The following is a 27,865-nucleotide window of genomic DNA, read 5'->3' as shown; positions in this document are numbered from 1 at the left end:
ATTCAAACACTAACCTATGCCAAACCCTCTTACCATAGTTATGCCTTAATCATTGCTCATTCAGAAGAACATTTCAACAGAATATTTTATATGAAATAATCATAAAGAGTTTTGCTTATTTTACGAATTGTTCCCTATTTTTAACCTGTTTAAGTGTGTGAATATCTTTTCGAAAATATTAATAAGCATATATGGACATACATACATACTGCACTATCCATTTTAAGGATACAAATTTAAAAGGAGATTATAACGTTTTGAGACTTGCTACTGTATTTGGGCGTGGGATGAATATGAGTAGAGTGACATATTATTCCTAATAATATACAATAAGTAACGGTAAAATAAAATAACACGCTTTACACTGATTTATTTGCTCTTATTCCATGCAAGACTAAGGTACTGTTCAATTCAATATAGCAACGTTTAAATGGTTAATTTATAGAATAAATGTAAATAAATAACCATGTTTGATGGAGTTCTGCGTTAATGGTAATGTACTCTGAGTTCCCATTCAGAGCAATTTCCTCCTAACCTGCCAATACCTTGATACAAGAACAAATGTGCGTGGTCCCTTTAAGCGGATCTGCAGCCCTGGATATGAGGTAGCAACAGTGACAAACCCGGAAGGGAAAGGAAAATAACTTGAAACAAAAAATCCCTAGCGTGAGTGGCTCTGCAACAAAAGGGGAAGCAGAAACGAGTATATTATGAGCAAAGCACAAGAAACCAAAAAGCAGAGGCGAATGAGCTGTGGACAGCGAGCGGATTGTTAAGAGACTCGCGAGGGTCCATTGTTCCTGCAGTCTTCACAGTAACAGGTTGTGCGGGGATAACTGAGGGATATGAACTGGAACTAGCGTATATACAGAGATTCCTTCAACTCATACACTTAATTTTTCATTTATGCCTCGACCGAAACCTTTCAATGCTCTAACGAAGCGTTTACCACTTTTTAAACGCTAAAATGACTTCTGCGTTTTAACATGCGATTAAGTACTCTTTTGATTTGATTTTTCTTTTTAGATTTCACAAAGTTTGTAAATGGTAGTTAGATAGCAATGACTGTTGCTGTGTTTTTCGGGTGTACATTTATCGCCTTTGGGCCAGCCTTCGCCCTTTTTATTTTCACTATCGCCAGGGACCCTCTCCGAGTTATCATTCTGATTGCAGGGTGAGTGAACTTCAGCTGTGGTCGTGCGGACTCACATGCGCTGAAAAGAAAAGCCTGGATAAAATTGTTGTATTGAAGTCGATACGTGTTCAAATGTATTGTCTATGACTACAGTATGTGTGATTCTGCTGTGTTTATGAAGTATGGTCCCGGTGTGCTGAAAGAAATAATCTAATTAGCATGACGCGATCTGATCCTAGAGACAATCAGCAAACGTAATTTTCTTGGTAGCTCGGGGTTATTGCGATTATCCTGCTAGAATAGTTAATTGAACAACATACGTAACTATATTATAAGTATGTCTGTTACGGACAATTTGAATTTAAAATTACATATTCTTAGTTTCTTTCTCATAACGAGACAATTCATTGTCATGTGGGTTTCCAGACATTCATCACGTGAAACAAAGGCATATGTCTGTAATACAGTTTTGTATCATCTCAAGTAAGAAACTTGTAGTAAACGGGTTATTAGTATATTCGCAAAATAAGATTTTACTCCTAGGTAGTAGCCAGAATAATTGAAAACCTTTTGGTTTGTATATTATAAATGATGTAGTTTTCAATTTTCTAGTTCTCCTTTTTGGCTAAATGTAGTACATAGGTAAGAGAAGATCACTTTATTGGCCATATACATCTTGTATTAGGAATTTGTCTTTTTCACATACCACAACTTGCTCTCCATGAGACACACACAGGGAGAGAGAAGCTTGGGGTCAGAGCACAGGGTCAGTCATTTATACAGCGCCCATGGAGTAGTTGGGGTTAAGGGGCCCGGGGGCCCAACGAAGTAGGATTTCTCTGCCGCCTGCAGGATTCGAACTGGCAATCTTCCAGCCACAGGCGCAGATCCTTAGCCACAGAGCCACCACATCGTACATTTATGTGTCAGCAGGTTCTGTCTTGTGTACAATATAGCTTCATTTAGTAGGGTAGTAGCTAGTTTTAAGTCCCCTCACAAATGTTTTGTACGTATGTTTATCGTGTATCTACTGAGGTATGGTGACTTCGGAACTTCATATAGGATCACATTTTCAATTTTAGGATGAACAACTTGTTAAAATGACATCTTATTGCATGTGAATGTTAACCTGTATCAGTGGGCATTCTGCAGGTTCAACATCAGACATCATTCTTGGCATCACCTGTTGAATCATATAGCTGCACAAGCTAAAAGATCAGGGGGTTTTAAAAAGCTTACTAAAACACTGCCCCGAATAAAAACACTTTGTAAAAAAAAAAGTATAGATTTCTTGCATACTTGATCAAAATATATTTGAAACAAAACAAAGTACTGGCAAAACATGGGCATTACAATTTGAGGTTCGCCCTGCCCTTTGCATTACATAAAACAGCCATGTGCTCATTAGTTGTAAATGGTGTTCCTGTCCCTGGTACAGCCCATATATGATCAGTGGGGTTTACTTCTTGAGACTGGTGAAGCCAAGTTGTGATGCCCTGATTTTTTTTTCTTTCTGCCTTAAGCAGGGACATCATTTTCTATTAAAAAAAAATACTGTACTCTTTAGACAGATGGCCACTAGCATTGATAGGCAGCAGTCCCTCCAAAAAAATGTTATTGTTTCAAGTAAACGTTACCGCACCCTTGCAGACCACTGGGTGGGTATTTTGTAGTTCAGTTGCTGTGCACCTTGGGGCAGGAAGCCATTTGGTATTGTGGCCTTATGATTTCTCCACAAGGAATCCCCATGTTGGGCAATGCTGTAGCTCAGCACAGCCACCATCTATGATCCATTAAAGCCTGTCCTGTATGAAATGCACATTATAACACATGCTTTGGTACAGTGGTACAGACTGAACATCTGATGTCTGTTAGAACATGGGAAAGTGTCGCCTCCATATTTGCAGCTTCTGGTTTCTCTTCTCATTGCCAGTACAGTCTTTTGCAAATATATTTAGGGCCATTTTATTGTACCACTCATATGAGACTGCATGCTTCTTTTTTTGGAACAGTGTGGCAGTATCCTACTTTTTTCAGTGTACTAGTATATGATGTAACTAGCATCATAGTAGCTGATCACATCCTGTTGCGAAAATTGGCAGGTTTAAGTCGATCGGGAAGAATAATATGATGCAGACCTTTCCCAGTCAAAAAACTGTGTGCTGGTCCCTCCCAGTTGTTTAAGGTAGAGCAGTGAATCTTCAACCCTGTTCCTGGAGAGCCCCAGTCACACAGATTTTGTAGTTCATCATTAAATCAAAAACTACTAAAGATATGGAACCGTTCCATTGTGATCAGTGAAACAGGTGAGGTAACTATTGTAAAGATCATTTAGAACTAAATTCTAAGTACTATTTAGCCCTTAAGAACCAGAGTTCTTTTAATTGATCGCATTACTTGATGGTTAATAAGTATCATCCAGGTGTTGCTAGTCTTTAAAAACAGGTGACCTATAACAATAACTGGGTATGTACTCTACAGGACCAGGATGTGAGACCCATAATCTAGAGGCTCCCTGGGGATTTTTCCAGTGGTACTATGACTGCAGTTAGCTCAAAGTATAATGTGTTGCTATTTACTGACAGTAGAGTGATCTAGATCTTGGAAAGCCTATATTTTGGAAGAATATGAAAACTTAATTTGTCCATCCAGCAATCTGGTCAGTCTGTATTCAGGGTTAACTAGGATTAAGATCATTAGCACTTTAGGCTGTGGCCTAGTGAATGTGCTGTACTTTGGTCCTTGGGAACGAAGAGATAAGAAATGTACGGAGGCAGAAGCTAAGCCTAACTTCAATTCTAGCCTGGACTGGATGGACAATATTAGTTTTGTTTTTGAATTTTGGGGGATGTTGAAACTAAATTTGATCAATGCATTTGAGAAACAATTTTCTGGAATTGTGCTGTTGTAAAATAAATGAATTTGTCAAACAGGAACATAGAAATGAGATGGGCACTAACATTGTGAGACATTTTAGTACCACACCATATGAACATTCTATTATACTAAAAGCTTTTAAGGATTTTGACTTAGATGCAGGTGCCAGAATTTTAGGAACCCCATCTTGTAGTTGTAGTGATCTTATATTGTATAAGTGTCTTCTCTCATTTGCATATCTTGTTTTCTGTTTTGCAATACAAAATCTGTTTTTCAAGTTAAATTTTATTGCATTTATGTTGCTACTACTCATATTAAGTAATTATAATTAGTCTCTTATTTGTGGCTTTATATAATTGAAAGTGCCTTTGAATTGTAGTTTTTTAACACTTTGATCTTATTTAAGGTTTTCTTTGTGGCTGTATATTCACACCATGAAGAGTTTCTCTCAAGGATCATTTTATTGCAGATATGGCCCATAGTGTACAGTGGGTAGGAAAATGAGAGAATGTGTCCTTTGCTGCAATATAATCAGCCTTGGAAAACAACTAATACCTTGATGCTTCATGTTTAGACATGTTAAAAGTAGTTGTTCATAACCCTCTGGGTTATTGCATTTTGTGGAGAGATGGACACACCCTTGTATATTTGTCTTTGATATCACACCTTAATCATGAGTTTACTGTGTTGGCAAAAAAAAGTGCTTTATGCTTCCTGGTAATTCACTTTTAGAGTAGTCTTTCCGGCTGCACTCCACAAAGAAAACAGCATTTCATTCAATTAACCGTTTCCTTTATTCACATTAACATTTTTATTTTATTTATCCCTGATGTGCCTGCTTAGAGATTTTTGGAGTTAGGCTTTAAACTCAGGCATACTTAGTTTACTGTTTTAAGTCCAGACTGATTTTTTTATTATCAATCCTTAATTGATTAAAAGATTAACCTGTCCCTCAAAACCTTACTTTGCTTGCTGCTTTTTTCATGCAGTCCACCTTCAAATATTAGGTTTGTAGTTTCTAAATTTGTATTTATTCCATTCCTAATTAAACTAAACACAATATGAACCCTAAAGGTTGCATTAATAAATGTATGTACAGCAGGGCCTTCCAAAACACTTTCCTTGTGACTGTCTAGTGTTCTGGTGCACATTTCTACTTATACAGGTCACCAGTAATAATGGCTTTTGTGTTGCTTAGTCATTGAAAGGTTTAAGTTCTTCTATAAAGTCTCCCCTGGTTGATCACCTCTCCTGTAATCCCGCACTGAGTCAAATTATCACAAATGTTTGTCTGGCTTGTGCGTGTTCTGACTTAGTATTATAGGTCAGTCTCTTATGTGTTGTTTAAAAAAAAGCTAATGCCTTGTAAAGTAGAGTTTTTATTGCTCTGACAGAAATTAATATCTTAATGTGGATGAAATGTGAAGCACTATTTGTATTTTCAAGACTGTACTCCTGTTCAGAAAAACAAGCACTGGTACAAAAGCAAAACTGAAGTTTTTTTTTCCATGCAGAGGACTTTTGTTTCATTCCATTTGTTGTCTATGGATTTCTGTTCCAGAAGTCTCCTCTCACTGCCTCTCACTTGCTTCTGTCCTGCAGAGCTTTCTTCTGGCTGCTGTCCCTGCTGCTTTCTTCGCTGGTGTGGTTTATTGCCATGAAAGCCACTGGTGGCCAGGACTACCAGTTGCAGAGGGGGCTCCTCATTTTTGGGGTGATGTTTTCTGTGATCCTGCAGGAGGTGTTTCGATTTGCCTACTACAAGCTGCTGAGGTGAGTTCAGATTTTTATATTTTTTTCAAGGCTTAAAATCCCGGTTCATGTTGATGCTACAAAACCGTCAGATTTGCTAAGCCTGTGGGCTGTCGTGTGTTGACACTGGCAAGGTGTCAGTGTTTTTATTACTGTATTTAGGTTTTATAGAGGAAATGCAACCAATGTCACTTTAGTATTCCGGGATGCCAAGAGGTGTTAATCATAATTATTAAATCGTATCAATAAACTTTTCAATCATGTAAAACTTTCGGATACACACTGCCTTGGAATGTACTTATGGCTCTCCATTTTTGTCTTTTTTTAAATATATGATTTTCATTTTAATTGTAATCTAGAAAATGCCAAATTGCTTTATTATTTCCAATGTGAGGATATTAAGTCAGAGGTACTTTATAAAATCTATCCATTTTGACCAGTCTCTGAAATTTTGCATCCCCTGTTATTCTGTGTACAGGAATTTCAACCTAACTGTAATCCATTTGTTCCAGAGCTAGCAAAACTCAACATTTCTTGTGACAGATTTTCTTTAATGTTTTTACTGATCCACATGCTCCCCATTTTTTAATTGTCTGCTTCCTTAATCACTCAATTGGAGACTTATCTTTGGTCTGTTGTCCCAGACACAATTTCCTCAATTCATACTGCTTTGTTTTTGCTGCTGACATACAGTAAGTATATAATAAAAGCAAGAAGCTAAAGCCTTTTGTTCATTTTATCCTGCTTTACAATGAGATGAAATGTGGAATTTAATTGTTTTAAATTTACTAAATATTATCTCATCTAATAATCTGAAGTAGTTCAGGTGGATAGCTGCGTCAGCATGCATAGGCTGCAAAGGAGCAAGTAAAGATTTATTCCATGCTGAAAAGAGACACAACATTTTGGCCGTGGAGCCTTCTTCAGGTGTGAGCTTTCTGAGTGTTATTCTGGGTGGTATCAGAGTCAAAAGAAAAAGTGTTAAATTTCAGGTGAAATCCTTTAGGAATGATATTATGTCGATGACATCTGTAAAGGTATAGAAGGTGATTAGAAATCCTGGTCCTGGAACAGATCGCTGTGAAGAGATGGAAAGCTAGTTTAGTAAGAGTGAGGGGCAAGTGACCCAGGGAAGAAGAGAAGGAATGACAAAGAGATCTAGAAAAAGATTTGGAGGAAGGCATAGTGGGTCGCAGCAGGTGTAGGTTGAAGTAGTTCACGTGGGTAGTTGCGTCAGCACACGTTGGCTGCAAAGGAACAAGTAATAGGTTTATTCCATGCCGAAAAGAGAAGAAATAAAATGCCTTCTTCAGGTGTGAGCTCTTGAATAATTTGAATGCTATGACCCTATTAAAGATTAAAGATCCCCAGGCATAAAAAGTCATTTGAGTTTATTTGGATGCGAAGTGCGGAGCTTTCAGCCTCTGACATTCAAGGAGGACTTCTTCCAAACCCTGTAGTAACAACAGTAAAACTAGAAGTTATAATTTCATTTTGTTGTACAGTGCAAAAGCTATGCAGTTGTACCATCAATGATGTCAGACATGAACTGGAAAATAAAAAGGTGTTTTTTATATGTATAGTAAAACATTCCAGCAGGCAGCTTATTTATATTCGCTGTTGATAGTTTGGGAAGAGAAGGGTTATTGTAAGACCTTGTCTCGTTGTCATTAAGCCAGGTAAGTATCCAGCTCCTCATGCACAACATAATTAATTACATATTGTTTAATCAAGCAAGGAAAAAAGTGACATAAGAAATGCAGGTAGTTTAAAAATACTCTGGATGTGTGCGCTCACACTCGTGCATCTGTCTTGTGGAGTACGTTTTCTGAACAAGAAAAGCAGCTTTTAGAAGGAACTTGACAAGTGTTTGTGATCTTTATTTTTCAATGTATGAAATGCAGAGAACAGTCAGCTCAACAAGAGTAAAGAAAGTGACATGTTTTCAGTAATGTCCAATGAGTAATAGATGTTAAGGGATTAAGGGGTATAAACTTAATAATTTATTTTTAAATTATTTACTTTTCAGGATCACCACATTTATTAATCATTTAATGGACCTCCAGAATGCAAATGTTTGGAAAACAACTAAATCAGATTGTTATTTGGGGATCCTGACAAGTAAATAGTGCAGGACCATTATTTAATTGTACATTAATAGCTCTTTAAAGTGGCCTGTCGGAGAGATTTTCAGCTTGGGGGTGAAGAATTATTATAACCACCTGTAGATTTCTGGCATCTTGGCATCTTGAAAAACTAACAGAAGGTAGGGAAGAGACGAGAGACAAAACAGAGCTCCTATGTCAGAAGCTCTTGCAGACTTTTTCATTCCTGAGCACCCATGAAATGAAACTAATACTATTGAAGGGGGGATTTTCTTAGCAACATCTGTTGGTAATAGCCCTTGCTTTGTGAAAGCAGTATTGTTAGTGGAGTATAGATGTGTGGAGCTTTGCGGTGACAAATTATTGTAACCACCTGTAGATTTCTGTTGCTGAAAGGTAACTTGGCATCTTGAAAAACTAACAGAAGGTAGGGAAGAGACGAGAGACAAAACAGAGCTCCTATGTCAGAAGCTCTTGCAGACTTTTTCATTCCTGGTCACCCATGAAATGAAACTAATACTATTGAAGGGGGGATTTTCTGAGCAACATCTGTTGGTAGTAGCCCTTGCTTTGTGAAAGCAGTATTGTCAGTAGAGTATAGATGCCTGGAGAACTTTTCAGTGACTGAGGCACAAATTAAATTTCTCTTTGTTAGCCTTTTCACTAAATAGAGAAATTAAGCAGAAAACAGAATCCGTAAACATTGGAATTCCAGAAACATTATTTTAAAAGAGATGCTTTTTTATGCATTATCCTTACAGTTTGAAACCTGTCTCATATTTCTGCCTTACAAAGTGCCATCTATTCAGGGAGTGAGACACCATCATACTTGAAAATGTTATTTACTGGTGGTCCTTCATAGGCAAGCATGTTCTTCTTAATGACCGTTTTAGATTGAATCCATGCACTTTTCTTAATTTATTTGGTAAGATATATGGTAAAAATGCCTTTTTGTAAAAATATTATAGTAAAAATGTAATAAGAGAATATTGTCTTCAATAAGAAACCCACAGGAATGGCAAATTGCTTTTAATTACTGTATATACAGTTCATTCACCTTGTAATTTTTGAAAATGTATTGTGTTACAGTATGGAATCATTATGTATTTGTGATTTTTTTACCATTGATCAATGCAAAACACTGCATAATGTCAAAATGAAAACATAAACATCTGCAAATCCTCCTAAATTAAATCTAATATAAAAAATAAAATGACAGACTGAATAAGTATTAATAAGTATAAGTCTAAATAGGCTCTGGTACAACCAATTGTCTTTCGAAGTCATGTAATTAGCTAAATGGGATCCACCACTTTACCCATCCTATTTGAACTGCCGATTTTTTTTAAGACTCAGCTTTCAGAAAACTACTCCTGTACCACTTGGGACTGAGTGAGGCTCCAATTGCTCACCAACATCACTGCAAGCCTGCAGGTTCTAAACCTATCCTAGAGGCACTCTGCCAGTTGTGCAATGCAGAGAGTCAGGTAGATGTCATCACCCAGGTACTTCACTTACACGTCTTTACCAGAAATCCATCCATCCATTTTCTAACCGATTTTCCAATTCATGTTGGTGGGGGAACTGGAGCCTATCTCAGCAAGCAGCGGGCACCAGGCAGGATATATCCTGGATGGGATGCCAGTCCATCGCAGGGCAGACAAGACACAAACACAGACATAATAATAATAATAATAATAATTGCTTACACTTATATAGTGCTTTTCTGAACACTCCACTCAAAGCGCTTTACAGGTAATGGGGACTCCCCTCCACCACCACCAATGTGCAGCATCCACCTGGATGATGCGACGGCAGCCATAGTGGGCAACACATCAGCTATCAGTGGGGAGGAGAGCAAGAGTAATGTAGCCAATTCATAGATGGGGATTATTAGAAGGCCGTGACTGGTAAGAGCCAATGGGAAATTTGTCCAGGACACCAGGGTTGCACCCCTACTCTTTTCAAGAAACACCCTGGGATTTTTAATGACCACAGAGAGTCAGGACCTCGGTTTTACATCTCATCTGAAGGACAGCGCCTGTTTACAGTATAGTGTCCCCATCACTATACTGGGGCATTAGGACCCACATGGACCGCAGGGTGAGTGCCCCCTGCTGGCCCCACTAACACCTCTTCCAGCAGCAACCTTAGTTTTTCCCAGGAGGTCTCCCATCCAGGTACTGACCAGGCTCACACCTGCTTAGCTTCAGTGGGTCACCAGTTGTGAGTTGCAGGGTGATATGGTTGCTGGCAAAGAGTCGGCTTGCACACCTCAATATGCACACCAGGGCCAGTTGTTATGGATACCAGTTAACGTAACAGTATGTTTTTGGACTCTTGGAGGAAGCATCCAGAAGAAATCCACATGAACCAGGGGAGAACATGCAAACTCCACACAGATAGCACTCCAGGTCCAGAATTGAAACGCTGAGAGGCAACAGTGCTAACCAATGTGCCACCATGCTGCCCTTTACTGGAAATTCACATTTTAAAATAATCATGCTGGTAGTATTACAGAGGTTTTTAATATCCATTTCATTCAGCTGCTGTTTAAGGAAACTAATGACTGCTCTGACTACTCAAACTATTCTGACTGTTGGAATGTGTTCAGACAACTTCTATCTGTTAAAAACTCTTGTGTTTTTTTACCTGCAGAAAAGCCAATGAAGGACTGGCAGCACTCAGTGAAGATGAGCACTCACCTATATCAGTCCAGCAAATGGCTTATGGTATGAAATATGTCTTTGTTTATTTTCTAATGCATATATATAAAATATAAAATATAGTCAATAAATGTTCAATATTTTTTTCCTGTTTCTGTAAATATCTAGCTTTTGAATTTATTGACCTTTAGAAACAAATGTCTCATTGGAGTTTCCATTACTGAACAAATCCCATAACCTTTGAAAACATTTTTTACAAAAATAATATTGCAACCTAAAATAGTTGTATACATACCCTTTGCAGATTTTGTATACTCAGATCCTATGTTTCTCTCTGTAAGTTTTGCTTTTTAGAGTTGATTTATGAACATCTTCAATTCACCTGGATTTTTGAGCCGTTGCTGCTACAAGTGTAAGACTGTGTATAGCAGTAATTGTGTACTTTCTTTGCTTCATGTAGCTTGTTCAAACCCAGTGAAATTTGTTTGCATTTTAAGGTATTGACATTTTTAACAGCATCCAGGGGTATGTTTCTGGCAAACTTGTGTGTCTTGAGGTTTTCATTCCAACTTAGTTTTTAATTAGTTCTTAATCGTTTAATTATTCGCTTAATTGGACCATTTGAACAGGTTCTCTCAACTTTTCAGGTTCTATTGCTTTAAATAGATCCAGATCACTCGAGTCCTTCCTGACCAGAACTCAATAACAGAGTCTTATACAATCATGTCAATTTAACAATGGTGCTAGTGTTCTGACGACAACAAAAAATAGTTTTTCACTTAACGTTCCCACTCTTAATAAGCATACTAAAAAGACATAAAAGAGTATTGTATTTTCATTAAACATTGTAATTTGTCATTTGGTTGCTAGTAGCTACAATGCCTTGCAGAATTATTCAGACTATACCAATGGTGTCCCATTTTGTCAAATTACTAAATGATGCATATTCAACTGGCTGAGTATGGCTGTATTTAGAGGAGGGGAGTATAACATGGCTCAGTACACTATGGTCTCCTATTTTATGAAATTAAGATATATGCACATTTTAAACAATATTTTATTTGAAATCTGAATGCTCAAATTGTTAACTGATAAGACTTAGATAGCTTATAGTAAATGTCAGACAAAATTGAAGAGAAAAAACTGAAATATGTTAATTGGATAAGTATTCAGACCCATGAACTCAATTTGGTGGGAGTACCTTTGGCACCAATTGCAGCCTAAGTCTTTTCGGGTGTTGAATCAAATCAAATCAAAGTTTATTTATCAAATGCACAAAAATACAGCATGCAGCAGTAGTTGCTGGCAATGAAATGTTTTTTCTGCGAGCTCACAAAAATCACAAAATTAAGGTTACGAAAATAAGGTTACATGATAATAGATAATAATGTTATAGAAATTGAATAAAACACAATATGAATAGAGCTGCTATGTGTCCATGGTGTATGCAGTATATTATGTCCAAGGAGTGCAGTATGCTGAATACAATGAAAACTGCGTGTCCATATAGTCATTACGGGTGATTTGCTAAAGGAGCTGCAGGTTGGCTGTTTAGCAGTCTTATTGCCTGGAGGTAGAAGCTGTTCCGTAGTCTGCTGGACTTTGACTGAACGCTTTGGTACCGTTTACCGGACGATAGGAGGGAAAACAGTTTGTGACTGGGATGACTGGGGTCCTTGAGAATGGACTTGGCCTTCTTCAGGCATCTAGCTGAGTAGATATCCTGGATGTTTGGTAGCTCACAGCCGGTAATGAGCTGCGCTGACTTCACCACCCTCTGCAGTACTTTGCGATCCCGGGCGGAGCAGCTCCCATACCAAGCAGTGATGCAACCAGTCAGGATGCTCTCAATAGTGCACCTGTAGAAGTTGGCCTGGATATGTGACGGCATGCCAAACGTCTTTAGCCTACGGAGAAAGAATAGGCGCTGCCGTGCTGGTGTTGGTGTGGTGGGTCCAGGTTAAGTCCTCCGAGATGTTAACTCCCAGGAACTTAAAACTGCTGACCCTCTCCACTGCAGTCCCATTGATTTAGATAGGTGATAGGTTTAGGTTTAGATAGGTGTGTGATCTCCTCCCTGGTGTTTCCTATAGTCCAAAATCATCTCCTTAGTCTTACTGATGTTCAGAGAGAGGTTGTTGTGCTGGCACCATGCTGCCAGGGTTTCAACCTCCTCCCTGTACGCAGACTCTTCACCATCTGTGATCAGACCGATGACTGTTATATTGTCCGCAAACTTGATGATGGAGTTTGAGTTATGCCTGGCGACACAATCATGGGTAAATAAGGAGTAGAGGACAGGACTAAGCACACAGCCTCGGGGGGCTCCAGTGTTTAGAGTCAGGGTAGAGGATATGTTGGTGCCCACCCTCACCACCTGCGGACGTTCCGTCAAGAAGTCCAGGAACCAATTACAGAGGGAGGTGCTCAGTTCCAGGTCTTGGAGCTTGATGACTACCTTTGAGGGCACTATGGTATTGAATGCTGAGCTGTAATCAACAAACGGCATTCTCACATACAGTAGTGTGAAAAAGTGTTTGCCCCCTTCCTGATTTCTTATTTTTTTGCATGTTTGTCACACTGAAATGTTTCAGATCATCAAACAAATTAGACAAAGATAACACAAGTAAACACAAAATGCAGTTTTTAAATGAAGGTTTTTATTATTAAGGGAAAAAAAAAATCCAAACCTACATGGCCCTGTGTGAAAAAGTGATTGCCCCCCCTGTTAAAACATGAATCAACTGTGGTTTATCACATCTTTGGAAAGCTGAGTTCAATTTCTCTAGCCACACCCAGGCCTGATTACTGCCACACCTGTTCTCAATCAAGAAATCACTTAAATAGTGATTGACCTGCCTGACAAAGTGAAGTAGACCAAAAGATCCTCAAAAGCTAGACATCATGCTGCGATCCAAAGAAATTCAGGAACAAATGAGAAACAGAGTAATTGAGATTTATCAGTCTGGAAAAGTTTCAAAGCCATTTCTAAAGCTTTGGGACAAATGGCAAAAACATGGAACAGTGGTGAACCTTCCCAGGAGTGGCCGGCCGACCAAAATTACCCCAGGAGCGCAGCGACGACTCATCCAAGAGGTCAAAAAAAACCCTACAACAACATCCAAAGAACTGCAGGCTTCACTTGCCTCAGTTAAGGTCAGTGTTCATGACTCCACCATAAGAAAGAGACTGGGCAAAAATGGCCTGCATAGCAGAGTTCCAAGACAAAAACCACTGCTGAGCAAAAAGAACATAAAGGCTCGTCTCAGAAAACATCTTGATGATCCCCAGGACTTTTGGGGAAAATACTCTGTGGACTGACGAGACAAAAGTTGAACTTTTTGGAAGGTGTATGTCCCATTACATCTGGCGTAAAAGTAACACAGCATTTCAGAAAAGGAACATCATACCAACAGTAAAATATGGTGGTGGTAGTGTGATGGTCTGGGGCTGTTTTGCTGCTTCAGGACCTGGAAGACTTGCTGTGGTAAATGGAACCATGAATTCTGCTGTTTACCAAAAAATCCTGAAGGAGAATGTCCGGCCATCTGTTTGTGACCTCAAGCTGAAGCGCACTTGGGTTCTGCAGCAGGACAATGATCCAAAACACACCAGCAAGTCCACCTCTGAATGGCTTAAGAAAAACAAAATGAAGACTTTGGAGTGGCCTAGTCAAAGTCCTGACCTGAATCCGATTGAGATGTTGTGGCATGACCTTAAAAAAGCGGTTGAGGCTCGAAAACCCTCCAATGTGGCTGAATTACAACAATTCTGCAAAGATGAGTGGGCCAAAATTCCTCTACAGCGCTGTAAAAGACTCATTGCCAGTTATCGCAAACACTTGATTGCAGTTGTTGCTGCTAAGGGTGGCCCAACCAGTTATTAGGTTTAGGGGGCAATCACTTTTTCACACAGGGCCATGTAGGTTTGGATTTTTTTTTCACTTAATAAAAACCTTCATTTAAAAACTGCATTTTGTGTTTACTTGTGTTATCTTTGTCTAATATTTCAATTTGTTTGATGATCTGAAACATTTCAGTGTGACAAACATGCAAAAAAATAAGAAATCAGGAAGGGGGCAAACACTTTTTCACACCACTGTATGTTCCTCTCTTATCCAGGTGTGAGAGGGCAGTGGCAATAGCATCTTCTGTTGACCTGATCTGGCGATACACAAATTGCAGTGGGTCTAGGGTGTCAGGCAGTGAGGAGGTGATGTATGCTTTGACCAACCGCTCGAAGCACTTCATGTTAACTAACGTGAGTGCAACAGGGCGGTAGTCATTCAGGCAGCTGACTCTGGGTTTCTTAGGAATAGGGACAATGGTGGTTTTCTTAAAGCAGGAAGGAACTATAGACTGAGCTAAAGAGAGATTGAATATGTCCGAGAAGAATCATAATCAGAAACTTAACTTGGGTTCGGTCAGAGAAAGGAGTCTTTATTGTGTACACAACGAGCAAACACTTAGCGGGTTAGCAAGAGAAGCTCAAATTACAGTGGGTCTTTCTAGCTTATATATAATATTGTAAGCAGGTTTGGGTGAATCATTATCACTCGTGTTTCTAAGCAACAGAGCGGTAGCAGAAGTACAAGGACAAGAAATAAGGAAAACAAGGTGCTAGTGTTGCATACCAGATGTACCAAGGAGTACTCCCAGAACCTTGAGGCCTTGTGTGACTACTGAATTGCAAACCTTGTAGCTCGCTGAAAACCTTTTAACTCTTTATTACCTCATGAGTAAATCTCTACTAACATTGTACACTGGCTTGATACAATTTGTGCCTAATCATCTAGGTTTTCCTGTAGTATTTACCTGTATTTTGCACCATCCATTGTTCCATCAAACCTGACAATCTTCCCAGACACTGTGAATGAAAAGCACCCCATTAACATGATGCTGCTACCACCATGCTTTCGTGTTGGGATGGTGTTGACAGGGTGATACATAATGTTGGATTTGTGCCAGGTGTTGTGTTTGGAATAAAAAGTTAATCTCTGGTCTTCCCACAAAGCTTTCTGCCACATCTGCGGTACCATTTACATTCTTTGTTGCAAATTCTATCAGTAGTGGCTTCTTTCTTGACAAATTCTTGAATTATCGCATACAAACATTTTAACTCCTTATACTTTTCACACTAATTATTTACTTATCGCTCCTCAAAGGGCCATTTAATTACTGCAGATGTCATGAACATTATAGATAACATAAGAAACATGTTTCTCCTTAGTTCTAAAGCAATGCAATTGTTATGCTGATTTCAAAGTGTGAAGAGTGTGTTCAATAATACCTGCCTTATTGAATTTTTCTTTAATTGTGTGCACAGTCCTGCTTTTTTTTTAGACAGTGGCATATCACCCTGGAGAAGCGGTTTACCTGTAACTTTGTAATTTCTTCCAGCAGCTAGTTTCTGAGGACTCCTCTGGGGTTAGCCCTTAGGAGCCTCTGGCACAGTACATATTTGTGCATATTTGTTAAGCCTTTATTCTGGCTAAAGTATTTGATGTGAATTTAAAATCTATAAATTTGTACATTTCAGAGTCGAGTTTTCCCTTTCTTTTGTCTGATTTATAGAGACGGTTTTTGATTCATTTTAGTGACTTCTAACTGTTGCATCATAAGCCTCAACTGTTACATCAGCATGACTTTAGAAATAATAGGTCTTGCATAACAAACTTAGATTTATTTCAGATTCAAATAACTGTAGTTATTTAAGCAAGCAACAACAGTAATAGACACAATGGTGTATTTCCAATTGTTAAACTTCCTCATAAAAGATTAATTCTCAAATCACAGGCTTCAGGCATTTGGGGAAATGTGTGTATTTTGGACTAAAATTGGCTGATAGAAGGGAGTACAGATAAGGGAAGAATGCTCAGACTCTTGTGATGTAATTAGGTGTGAACCACTGTGATCTGAAATTGGACCACTGTTCTTATAATCTATGTCAATGATCTGTATTCTGGTTAAATAAGTAAACTAGTCACATTTGCAGGTGATGCTAAATTAGAAAGGTTAACCGTAGAAGCAGTAAGACTTAAAAATAAATTAGAAAATACTCAAGACTGCACAACCTGGAAGATTGTTTAATGTAGACAAGTGCAGGGTAATGCATGCACATGTAGTAAAAACAAACTATAAACATAAAATGGACAATTCAGAGCTTAAAAAGGCTACATATGGTTTTAATGTTGACATAACTTTTAAACAACTTGAACCCTTTTAGTTTCGAATGGTGAAGGAATCTGACACAAGTTTTTAAAATCCTCAAAGGCACTGACAGAGTAAACCCTGTGCAGCTCTTCAGTGTCAAAAGTGAAACATGAACTAGTGATCACAAATGGAAACGGGACATGCATTTAAATCTCACAGGAGGCACTTATTCAAGTAAAGTATTATGGGAGTATGGAACAAGCTTCCAGTCATGTTGCTGAAGTGGAAATCCTGGTTTCTTTCAAAAAACAATTGGAAGAGATCCTCACTTACTTACAGACAAACTTGATGAATAGATGGGCCAAATGCTCATGTCTCAATAGCTGAAATAATTCCAGTAGGTTGGGTACAGACAGTTAAGCAATATTTTGCAGTGAAATCAGTAGTGAGGAAATTGTTCTTAACAGCAAACGGCAAAAAAAACAAGGCTTGATTTACTCTGCAGCCGCATTGTGAGCAATTTTTTATCTAGTAAATTCAAGTTAGCGGTTTGACCGCAAGGAGTATACACCTCAGTGTTTAGTCAATCCCTTAATTATTCTTAATGTATTGACAGTAGTATTGACGGTAGTGATCTATGGCAAAAACAACTGGACTTTGATGCTTTCCAATGCTTCCTTCTCAGAAAAAAATAGCATTAACCTCAATGGATTGTGTGTGGTATATTGCATATACCTGGGTCTGCCACTGTGTGGCATGTGCATATCTTTATAAACTTAAGGTGTTTTAAAGTTTTTCCTTAGTCTAAATACTTGGTACTTCTAGTTACCCTGTGCTAGGCAATACTGGGCCACCGGAAAGAGCCACCTTTCCAGCATAAAGACAGGAAAAGGTTCTTGCAGCTGACAGAAATTAATAAAATATATTTTTTGCTACTGTAAGCTATGTACAATATCCATCTTAATTAAACCTCCTGGGCAGTACTTGGCTGTAGTTGATGCCTGTTACCAAGACACAGTCTTATGTGGTGCCTTTTCAAAGGAAATGTAAAAATGGAAATTGTAATAAAAGTAAAACTACTCTACTGTCTTGTGTAACAATTTAGATATGTATCTTTCAAATGCCAGTAACAAGGAAGGGGTCCTATTGCTGTTTGTCAAGTCAGTGGCAGGGCTGAGCCAACATTCAGCTTTCATTGATGGCAGATCCACTATTACCACCCTGTTTATACATGTTTGTCCATTCACTGATCACACACTAGAATGAAAAGAGTCCGATGATAGGCAGCATTTATTGCTTTACACTTTCTTTATATTGAGCTGCACAATTTGGCATATTTGTGATGCTGTTGTAAATGTGCTTTATAGCTGCCTTCAGTCAACAGTCAATTAATGTATCTGTTTGTTCTCTGATTTTTCCTGACTGCCTTGGCACTGTTCAAAAGAGTTCAGGTTTTAACCCCAGGGTCCCAGCCAAGTTTCACTTGGACATTGTGCAAGCCCAAAGTTGTACGATCAGGCCTCCCTAAATTTCTCCAAATCAAATGAATGATTTCCCAATTCACCTCTCTATTGTGTAGTGGGGCAGCAGCATTAATCACTGCTGCCCTCTAGTGGTGAATTAAGTTAATCCTCTTTTATCTGTGAAGCACTTTGGGATCCTTGGAATTAAATTCTCCTCAGTCAGAACACTGAGAGGAAGTGTCACCAATGTCTTGAACACGTTTTATAGAAATTATTGATAAGGTTGTTTTAGTTTGTTTCTCTTAAAGGGTTCATGCTATAGTGTTCACATCCAGAGGCAAAATCTTTTATACTTTGATCCAAATATCAGTCCAACCAGACATTTCTTGTTTTCAGGACTAAATTTGTGATGCATACCTACATGAATACTTAGTTATTTGTTTTTGTCTTGGGAAAGCTTGATCCTCTGATCTACAGCTTTTAAATTCATCAAAAAATTGACGATCCTGAAAATACTGTCTAAATACTGTCGATTGTTTTTTCTGTAGCAAATCTACCTGAAACGAAGAAAATAAATACTCAGACCATTTTCAAACTACAGATTATAAATGATTTATGACCTTATGACCATTTTAATGGTCTGTTATTGCAGTGGGTGCAGTCTTTGGTGTCAAGTGTTTTAATGAATCCAAAGTACATCAAGTGTAGATTGTACTTTTTCCATTTTTGACTGCTTCTAAAGATAAAACCTGAAATAAAAAAAATCAATTTGTCTGTCCATAAGAAATTGAGACTTAAGCATCTAAAATGCAAGAGTGTCGCACTTAATATTTCATTTAGAAATGGTTGTTTTTATAACTCATCAAATGTACTCTTATTTATAACTAGGTAATAAATGACAAAAGTGATAAGTCTTTAACCTAAGGTTTTATCTTTGTGCACATTCCGCACATTCTTTCTATCAACATGTGATGATGACTTTGAAGCTAAGAAATAGCCTAAATGAAGCCAGTTTATCTGAAAGTATCAAAACTACAGTTTTAGTAACAGTTGAAGTGATGTGCTCTTCTTCTGACTGCTTTTACAGTGGCTGGGCTGGGGTTCGGGATCATGAGCGGAGCCTTCTCCATGATCAATATTCTGTCGGACTCTCTAGGGCCGGGGACTGTGGGGATACATGGGGACTCCCAATACTACTTCATCACTTCAGGTGCGTTGCCTTCCTGAGCTTTTAACGAATCATTCAGCATCAGTAACAGGTTGATCCTTTAAAATGTGTTTTTCCCCTACAGAGCCCAAGAGTAATCATCTTCACAACCCATCCCAATGCTTTGCACCTGTTAAAACACCAATTCTGCTGCTTTCAATTCAGATATTTTATGGAATCTGATTTGCAACATGCGTTAGATTTTTATTTAGATGTGACATTTACTGACAAAAGTGTCACTGAAATGTTTGTGTTTCTTTTTTTCTCCAACTAAATTATATTTCAAAATGGTTTATTTCTCTTCCAACATATTGGGGTGCTTTTTAATACTGGACATTTTCTGCCATTACACTGTTATAGTAACTTCGGGTCATTCTCTGGGTCTTTTTCTAGGTCTTTTTCTTCAGTGAAACTGATCTGTTCTTTTCATAATAGTCTGCTGCAATTTTATGTTTGAGCTGGGTTTAATCAAGTAAAGTCAAAAGGCTCCCAAGAACAAAGAGAAACGCTTGTTGACTAAATTAATCTGGATCAGTATACATTGTGTGTTAGTTGTTTAACAGTTGCATGTAATCTTTTCCTTACTTATTGTTTCAGATGCATATGAAGTATTACTGCATAATACCAATAAAAAGTATTGCTAAACTCACAATAAAACTGCTCTGCCTCAGCTGTAAGGAAAAGTCTTTCTTCATTCTGTCTTGTTCTTGCATTTTAACTTGTAATATTTGTCTTTATGGTATTATAATCAGTACTCTTAAACCAAGACTCAGGTGGTTTTTTAACCACATTTCACTGTACTTGAAAGCAACTTTCTTAGTATCTTGCTGCTTCCAGAGGAAGTTGTGCATCTAAAGGCTGTGTGTATTGGTGAGATATAGAAGGTGGTATAGACTGCAAAATTACTGATGGGTAAAGAAGACCATCCTAAATTGTATAGACATCAGTCACTCCCATGTCTTCACATTATAGGCAGCATGTAAAGCACTTGCACCTCTTAGAGGCACACATTGGTGTGGAGCACATGTGGAATGTTATTACAAATGTTGACCAGCTCCAGCCACCTGCACAGATGATGCATTTTGGCCTGCGTGTGTTTATCATGAACTAGTTGGCCCTGAAAGGATCAAATCTCTGGCAAATTCTGTGGACAGTAGGTCATGCAGAGGCAGGCATTGTGCAGTTGTCTGTACTGTGAACAGACATGAACAGAGCTGTTTTAGAATGATACACAGTACAGGTTTCACTGAAGGAAACGGTTATTTGCTTCTACCTGCCATCAATTATGATTTAAACCAAGTAACATACTGGATATCAGATGGAAAAGAATCTACTGTTCCTGTACAAACTTGATCAAAGGGCAACAGTTTCCTCACACAATTATGTTTACTTTGCTTTGTTTCTGACATTGACACTGGCTTCCTCACATGGTGAAAATCTCTTATTAATGAAAATTACATGTAAGTGTTTGAAGGCGTATTTCATTTGACATTAATGATACTATACTTGTATGTGTTGGCAAACAGGTTGAAGGAGGAGGGATGGGGAGGGCACATGTGGGTGGCTGGACTTCAGTGATAAGCTGGGGGAAAGTGAAATTCTCTTCCAGGTTTCAGAGGAGCCGTGTTCAGTCCCTTGTGCTCTGTCCTCCCCGTAGCCTTCATGACGCTGGCGGTGACCTTGTTGCACACGTTCTGGGGCGTGCTGTTCTTTGACGGCTGCGAGAGGAGAAGGTGGTGGGTCATCGTCCTGGTGGTGGCGCTGCACCTGCTAGTGTCAGGACTGGTAAGACAGCCTCTGGAGGGAGACCAGTGGGGGGATGGTGGATGTTACAGAAACTCAACCAATTTAAAGCACAAGCTGCTATCTTAAAACGGAAGAACAAGTAAAGGTTTATTCCATGCTGAATAGAGAAGAGAAGAAACACAATGTTTCAGCTGTGGAGCCTTCTTTAGGTATCTACATGAACTACTTGAACTATCTTAAAACTGAATTGTTTATTTTACTTTTATTTGTTGCAATACAACCTTCAGAATACCAGTGTTTGGCTCCTTTTTCTTTATGATCATATATTTAGAAATTATTCTTCTACTTTTTAAGACCTTAACCCATCTCAGTGTAATACTGTTTTTCTGCCTGATGATTTATGGCAGTATTTTAAATGCATCCTTAAATGTTTTATTAATATTAGCCTAAGATAATGCTTTTCAAGGTCTGCCATGTTGGTCTGTCTGTCTGAAGCCTCCTACTTTTTCTACTTAAATATTAAACTAACATTGTAGGAAAGAAAAGCTTTTTTGTTGTAGATGGAATTTATTTAACTTAGCGATTTGTGATAAAAGAGTCTGTTTTAATTTAAATCCATCATGCCACTATCCATCTCTGAGCTCAGAAGTGCCTGAGCACTGCTATGTGCAGTGCTGTCTGTGAGTCAGGAAGTTAAGCGCTGTCCTCTCCATTCATCACTGAACACCCAGTACCTGTGACATGTTAAAAGAGCAGTGGGCTCAAATTTGGGTGGATTAGGGGAGTCTTTCCTCACTTTCTCATTCTTCCCATGAGCAGTTGTGGCATTTTCTTAGCTGCGAGTTGAGACATGAAAAACACTGATGGATATAAAAAATGCCAATTCATATTCCTAGCCAATTAAAGAACAACATTCTTTAGTGCTTTAATTATTAAAACCAACATTTTATTAGTGGGCTTAAGCTGTGGTGGTGTTATATGGACTCTTCCTTTTTTTTCCAGACATTCCTGAATCCATTTTATGAGGGGAGTCTACCGCCTGCATATATAATCATGGTAGTAATGGGTATATGTGCTTTCTTCTCATCCGGAGGATCTCTTCAGAACATACTGCACGTCTTGTCGTGTAAGTCCAGATCTTACATCTGTAGTACTGTAACTCAGTATATTTTTGGTCAGTTTTATTTTAAATGGACTGTAGCCATCATTGGATGTATAGTCTGTGTCTGTGAAAACAGTTGAAGATCATCTTCTGCTCTGAGTTTCCCTCAATTCACTTTGTAACGTACTGTATAGGCATACCCAGCTTTTGTTTTGTGTACTTAATTATCATCCATTTCAGTTATGGAAGAAAAAATGTTTTCATTTACTTTGAACTTCACTGATTTTGCTCGAGTACACCACTGATATTTTACAGAACTGATAAGAAACCTTAGCGCTACATTATTTATGATTTTACATGTACTACAGTTGTAGAATGCTGATAGTGTGCAAGGAAGGATGCACTGTGGATGGGATGCCAGTCCTTTGCAGGGCACACACACACTCTCACATGCCTGTCGGGGACAAAGTACAAGTTCACAAAGAAAGCATGTCTTTGTACTGTGGAATGAAATCCACATAGCCATGGGGAGAACATGCAAACTCAACACAGACAGTGAGACCAGAGGCCAGAATTGAGCTGTGCCATGCCACTGTGTCTCTCCTGATAGAATTCATTGCTAATTAGTACTGTAATCCTGTGCTTGATCTTCTTTTGTTCTTCATCTTCTTCATTGATATGGTAGAGCAATCCGATAGCACCTACTTTTTTGTAATGTATTTATAGTAAACTCGTGTAAGACCTGCCTAAACTGTAAACCATCCTTTAGTGTGATTCAAGTCTGCTGTAATAAATCGCTGAGTTTCTAGAGATTGTATATGTCTTGTCCTCACAGGAATTTATGATCAGATGCGTGCAATACAAGTACCTTTAAATAGCTTTGTTTAAAATGTATCTCCTTAAAATCAAAGTTGATGTGTTTTGTGCAAAATGTGATACTCATATTAATTGTGTGTGTTTTTTCAGGTAGGAAAAATGGCGTGGATTCACAAGTAACTTCTTAAGTCAAACACATTGTCATTTCTGGCCAAGTGATCGTAACGAGACTTCCAGGTTTTGTCAGAATACTTTGGAAGAATAAATTATACGGGAGGCTCCAGCAGTGTATGGGCAGCAATATGGGCACAATATTCCATTGCCCCTCACAGACCTGTCTGAAGAATTATTCTACAGGGAACTGAGTAATACTGTAACGTATGTAAATGGACTAAGTAGTTTTTTATGTCTCTGTTGACCAGTAAGTGTAACTAAGAACTTGTGCAGTGTGAACGTGAGGTTCAAAAACACAAGGGATCAGTTTTTTATCCATTTTGATTTATATTCTCTGTTTTTTGTTTCTTGATTTTTGTTTCTGGAATAGGTCTGTGCAACATGTACTAAAATATAAAAGCCAAGCCCTAATATCTTTATTCTGAGAACAGATTTTATTAAAATTTTAGATGTTAAAAAAGTTATACAGTGGCATAATTGCTTCATTGTAATTTTTCTAATTAGTATTAACTAGTATGATTTCAGTTTAAGCAAAAAATGTTCCTGTAGAGGAGCTAGGTGGCATACAGCCAGGGATAACTTCCTAATACTGCTGTTCTGTTTTTAAAGGCCTAATTTCAAATCTTGCTGCTGTCACTGGTATGCTCCATTTAGTGTTTTTGAAGATTTGTATTTAGTAGTTTTTCTGGACTCTTGGGTTATGCAAAGCAGCCCCTGAATTTTGAATCATGATTCTTTTGATAAAGTTTAACGTCTCCCATAAAGAGTAGGACATATTGTCAGCTTTGCTTCCCTTTTACATATGTGACATTAGATTCTGGCTACTGGAACAATTATGTTGAGGTACATCACTCAAGAGTGCAATAGTGTCTCACCTAGGGGCTGAACCCACAACCGTCCAAAGCCCTATTCACTACTCCACACTGCTGCAGTTCTGTTTTATATAGATATAACTTTCTTTACCTCCCACATGAGTCGCGAAAGAGGGTAAGATGCAGTGTCACATTATCTGTAATATTTCTGCCAGCCGTGCAAATTCAACAAGTACTTTGAAATTTTGATCAAGGTTAATGAAAGATAAAGCTTTACAAAACACTCCTTGTATCTTTGGGATAGGAATAAGAACCTATCAGAAAAATGCACTGCCACCCTGAAAGCCTTTTTTTTTCCCCAAGACAATGTATTTGAAAATGTAGTAGTTTTGACTGGCTTCTGCTTAAATACTGTACATTACCTTTAATTGTCATTCAGCTAGTTAACTTATTCTGGTGCAATGATAAAAAGGTTGCTCAGATTACTTATTTCTTTGCACATTGTAATTTATAGTGCCGTGTTATCAGAAATGCATCAGAGTGGATAATTATGAATCCTATAGACTTTACTTGATACTTGTAATTGTCTCCATATGTTTAATGTCATTTGCCAAGATCATTAATTTGGGTTTTTGAAGACTCACGTTTATACCTACTTTTGTTTTTTTATTACAGTATTTTTGTCTCACACTATTTTTTCAAAACCAGATTTTCAAAATGGGCTTAAAAGACTTTTGTTTTTTTAGGGTGATTTTGTTTGTTTATGGTGATGAAAGTAGTTTCTGAAAATACGATAGGAAATGTTTATGGATGCACATCCTTAACTCCAAATGTATGATCTTTGTATTATCTGCAGACTTTATAGTTACAAGGCTGCTTTGGTTTTACTTCTGCTCTGTATAATTAGTTTTTGTTGTTAAAATCTTTAAGGAAGTCCAAAGGAATGTTTAAATAAATACTGCTCCTTTCAGTCCATACATAAGGCAAAAAAACATGCATGAAAGCCCCCAAACATCACTAGCAAACCTTTGGCAATCAGTTAGGAACATTTGTACTCTTAAGATGCTAACAAATAAAACAATTGTGTTTTGAATTATTTTGTTAATAGAAGTATTAGAACTTTGATCTTAAGAATAACCACGAGGTGGCGCTGTTAGTTGACAATTGGAAATCTGAGCTCTGAAGGACATCCAAGCCTTAGACAGATGCTACCTTAGCCTTGAATTCAAGAATATTTCAAGTTTTTTTGTGGTAAAGAATGAATAATCATTTTGAGAAACAGTAAAGAATGTCCCCAACAACATCACCACATGTCTTGGCTACAGATTTTTTTTTAATATTCAAATTATATAAGTCATGCACATTTAAAATCATAACAAAATTACATTAGTGGTTAAGATTGGTATTTCATTTTCTGTTGTCAAAAATCTAATTTTTGTACAAGCAGGTTTGTTAGAGAAATAAACATTTCAATCATGTAGAAGTTTTTGTGGAACCACTGCAGTTTTGGGAGAACTTATAAAAAATGAACACCAAAGAAGCTTCTGTTGCTATATATGGTTGCCAGTAAGTAGCAAAGCTCCTTTTGTAATACACTGAAAAGCAGCCAAAGACGGAAAATAGTGCTGACAGTGTGTCAGCTCAATACATTTCAGAAAATAGCTCCCTGTTGTAATTCTCAAAAGTGGCTTCTCTTGAGAGCAGATTTGGAAGTTGAGTGTTTTGTGATTATGCATAAAGTGTGTCAAGGCAGCTGACACTGGAAAGGGGTAGGGTTGATGTCCAGCAAAGCAATACAATAAAGATTACAGTGTTATTTTAGGGGCAGGTAAGATGACATCGGCTGCCTGCACGTGTAATATTGTTTGAAGAGACAAAGCTCCCTCTTCACTGCACCTGGAAGTCTGGTTCTGCAGAAAGTTGTTTAAGGTAAAGATGTGAAACCAGCTGTGGAAATAAGTGTATATTCAGGCTGGTTTCTGGTTTGGTTGGACAAACCCTTTGATTTAATTGTGGTTGTGTGAGCTTTTATTAAGCTGTGTGAGTCTTTGAGTCAGTAAAGTTTTTTTTAAATAATTCTTTGAAAAATAAATATTCTCAGGTCGGTTCTTTAAACAGATATACAGGCTCAGAGGTAACCTGACTTTAAGCTTGTACAGAGAAAAAGTTGGTTCTGCTTTTCTACTACTTTTAGACCTTTTTTACATAATGTATGCAGTATTAGCAGGAACATCTGCAATGTTATCTCTCTGGTTATGGTAGTATTATTTGCAACCTTTTCTTTCCTGATAAGAGGCATAGGCAGATTAACTATTATAGTTTAAAAAATAAAGAATCTTCCAGATACTTTTACCCCCACCTTCCCATCTCCTTAGTATTCATAATACTTGTGTTTGTCTAGTTTCTAACACACTGCTCCTCAGTGTTTCTTTAGTCCATGTAATGTGATCCGTTGATTCATTTGAATTGTAAACCTTCAGAGTCCAGAGAGAATAAGAGGACTAGTTTTCTTTGAAATGGCTAAAAAATTAAGCTTACAGCATTGCAGAACAGTTTCAACACCTAACTGCACCATATACAGTATAAAGCAGATGAAATTAAATTGGCTCCAAGCTAACAATTTAACGGGTGCAGTCTTAACAATGGAACAGGGAAACACAGCTGTGTACTACATATGGATTATGTATGCAAGATTATTTTTCTAAGTAGCAGAAATATCCCAGAAATACTTTCTTTTGCTGTTTTCTTGTTTTGGCTTCTCGGTAGTTTAAAGCATTAATTTTAATTTGGTGCTTCAATTTCAAATGCATTTTGTTAAGAATTGTTTATTAAAATTAGTTAGGTTAAAAAGTTTATACACAAGAGCCCAAGTTGAATAATACCACTGCATTTAACAGTGTATAAAATGTGCCAAAAATATGGGATTAAAGGTCCAGGTCACAGAAACAAGTAATCTCTTGAATTTTGTAATAATAATAAACACATTGTACAGTTTATGTATTTGATTGTCATATTTGTTTGTTTTTGTTTTGCATAGGACCATTGGAATTAGAATTTGTTCCTTATATGTAGTTTTTCATTCATATTTCCTTCTTGGACTTCGTGCAAAGATTTACATTCAGCTCTAATGATAAATTTAATGCTGACAGCTGGTATCCAACCTCATAACTCTTATACTTATTACCATTAATGACCATATTATATGATACATGATGTAAATAAACTGTTACTCTTTAATAAATATGTGGCATTTTTCCTGTAACACCTTCTTAATCTTTTTAAGGTTACTTAACCTTAAAACCTTTTTAAAGTCATACAAGTAAACATTCAAGTAAATTAAAGCTTCCAAATTGTGATAATTAGCGATTACATCATTATATTAAGTTTAATAAACAGTTTTATTACTTATCATGTGGGACTATTGGTAATATTAATGTTGAGAATTTGGAAATAGAAACATTCACAAATGTACAAAAATAAAATTGTAATGGATTATGCAATTTTACACTGTTAAAAATATGCATTTAATAAAACATTTTAACAATATGTTGCTTAAGCTAGCTGTAAATTTCCCTGAATTTGTTTTTTGTTCAGTTGTTATATAGCAAATTGGATATATTACTTGGTATTGTGTAGTTTTAGATTGATATCCATTCCCATGTTACAGAATTATTTATTCTGATGTAATCTTGACCTTGAGACCTTTTTCTTCTTATGAAATGTTTGATTCCTAATACTTATGCTTTCTAGGATCAAGTGGATTTCTAAGTATTACTTTGGAATGAAATCATTAATTCTTCTGGAAATGCCAGAAGCATTTTAAAGTGTGACACACTCTTCCAGTAAAATGGAATCCCT

General features: G+C 37.5%; 1 protein-coding gene across 1 annotated transcript; it reads left to right on the top strand.

The window, feature by feature from the left end:
• The first annotated feature begins 647 nt into the window (after positions 1-647).
• LOC148837669 (gamma-secretase subunit APH-1A) lies at positions 648-27,248 on the top strand. The gene is made up of 7 exons (XM_088910256.1): positions 648-1,174; positions 5,615-5,785; positions 10,528-10,601; positions 19,238-19,360; positions 21,015-21,142; positions 22,106-22,229; positions 23,172-27,248. Exons 1-7 carry the CDS (start codon positions 1,062-1,064, stop codon positions 23,207-23,209), a joined length of 771 nt encoding a protein of 256 aa, XP_088766382.1. The 5' UTR covers positions 648-1,061; the 3' UTR covers positions 23,210-27,248.
• The last annotated feature ends 617 nt before the right edge of the window (positions 27,249-27,865 follow it).

Source organism: Atractosteus spatula, chromosome 3 (genome assembly GCF_055471065.1).
Source record: "Atractosteus spatula isolate fAtrSpa1 chromosome 3, fAtrSpa1.hap1, whole genome shotgun sequence".
Classification (NCBI taxonomy): domain Eukaryota; kingdom Metazoa; phylum Chordata; class Actinopteri; order Semionotiformes; family Lepisosteidae; genus Atractosteus; species Atractosteus spatula.
This window is presented reverse-complemented; position numbering and strand designations above follow the sequence as displayed.

What these genes read in the sequence shown, in the direction of transcription:
- LOC148837669 (XM_088910256.1), top strand. Translation starts at nt 1,062, where the DNA reads ATGACTGTTGCTGTGTTTTTCGGGTGTACATTTATCGCCTTTGGGCCA. An exon ending in AGTCCAGCAAATGGCTTATG is followed by an intron (nt 10,602 to 19,237) that starts GTATGAAATATG and finishes CTGCTTTTACAG; the next exon opens with TGGCTGGGCTGGGGTTCGGG. An exon ending in ATACTACTTCATCACTTCAG is followed by an intron (nt 19,361 to 21,014) that starts GTGCGTTGCCTT and finishes TCCTCCCCGTAG; the next exon opens with CCTTCATGACGCTGGCGGTG.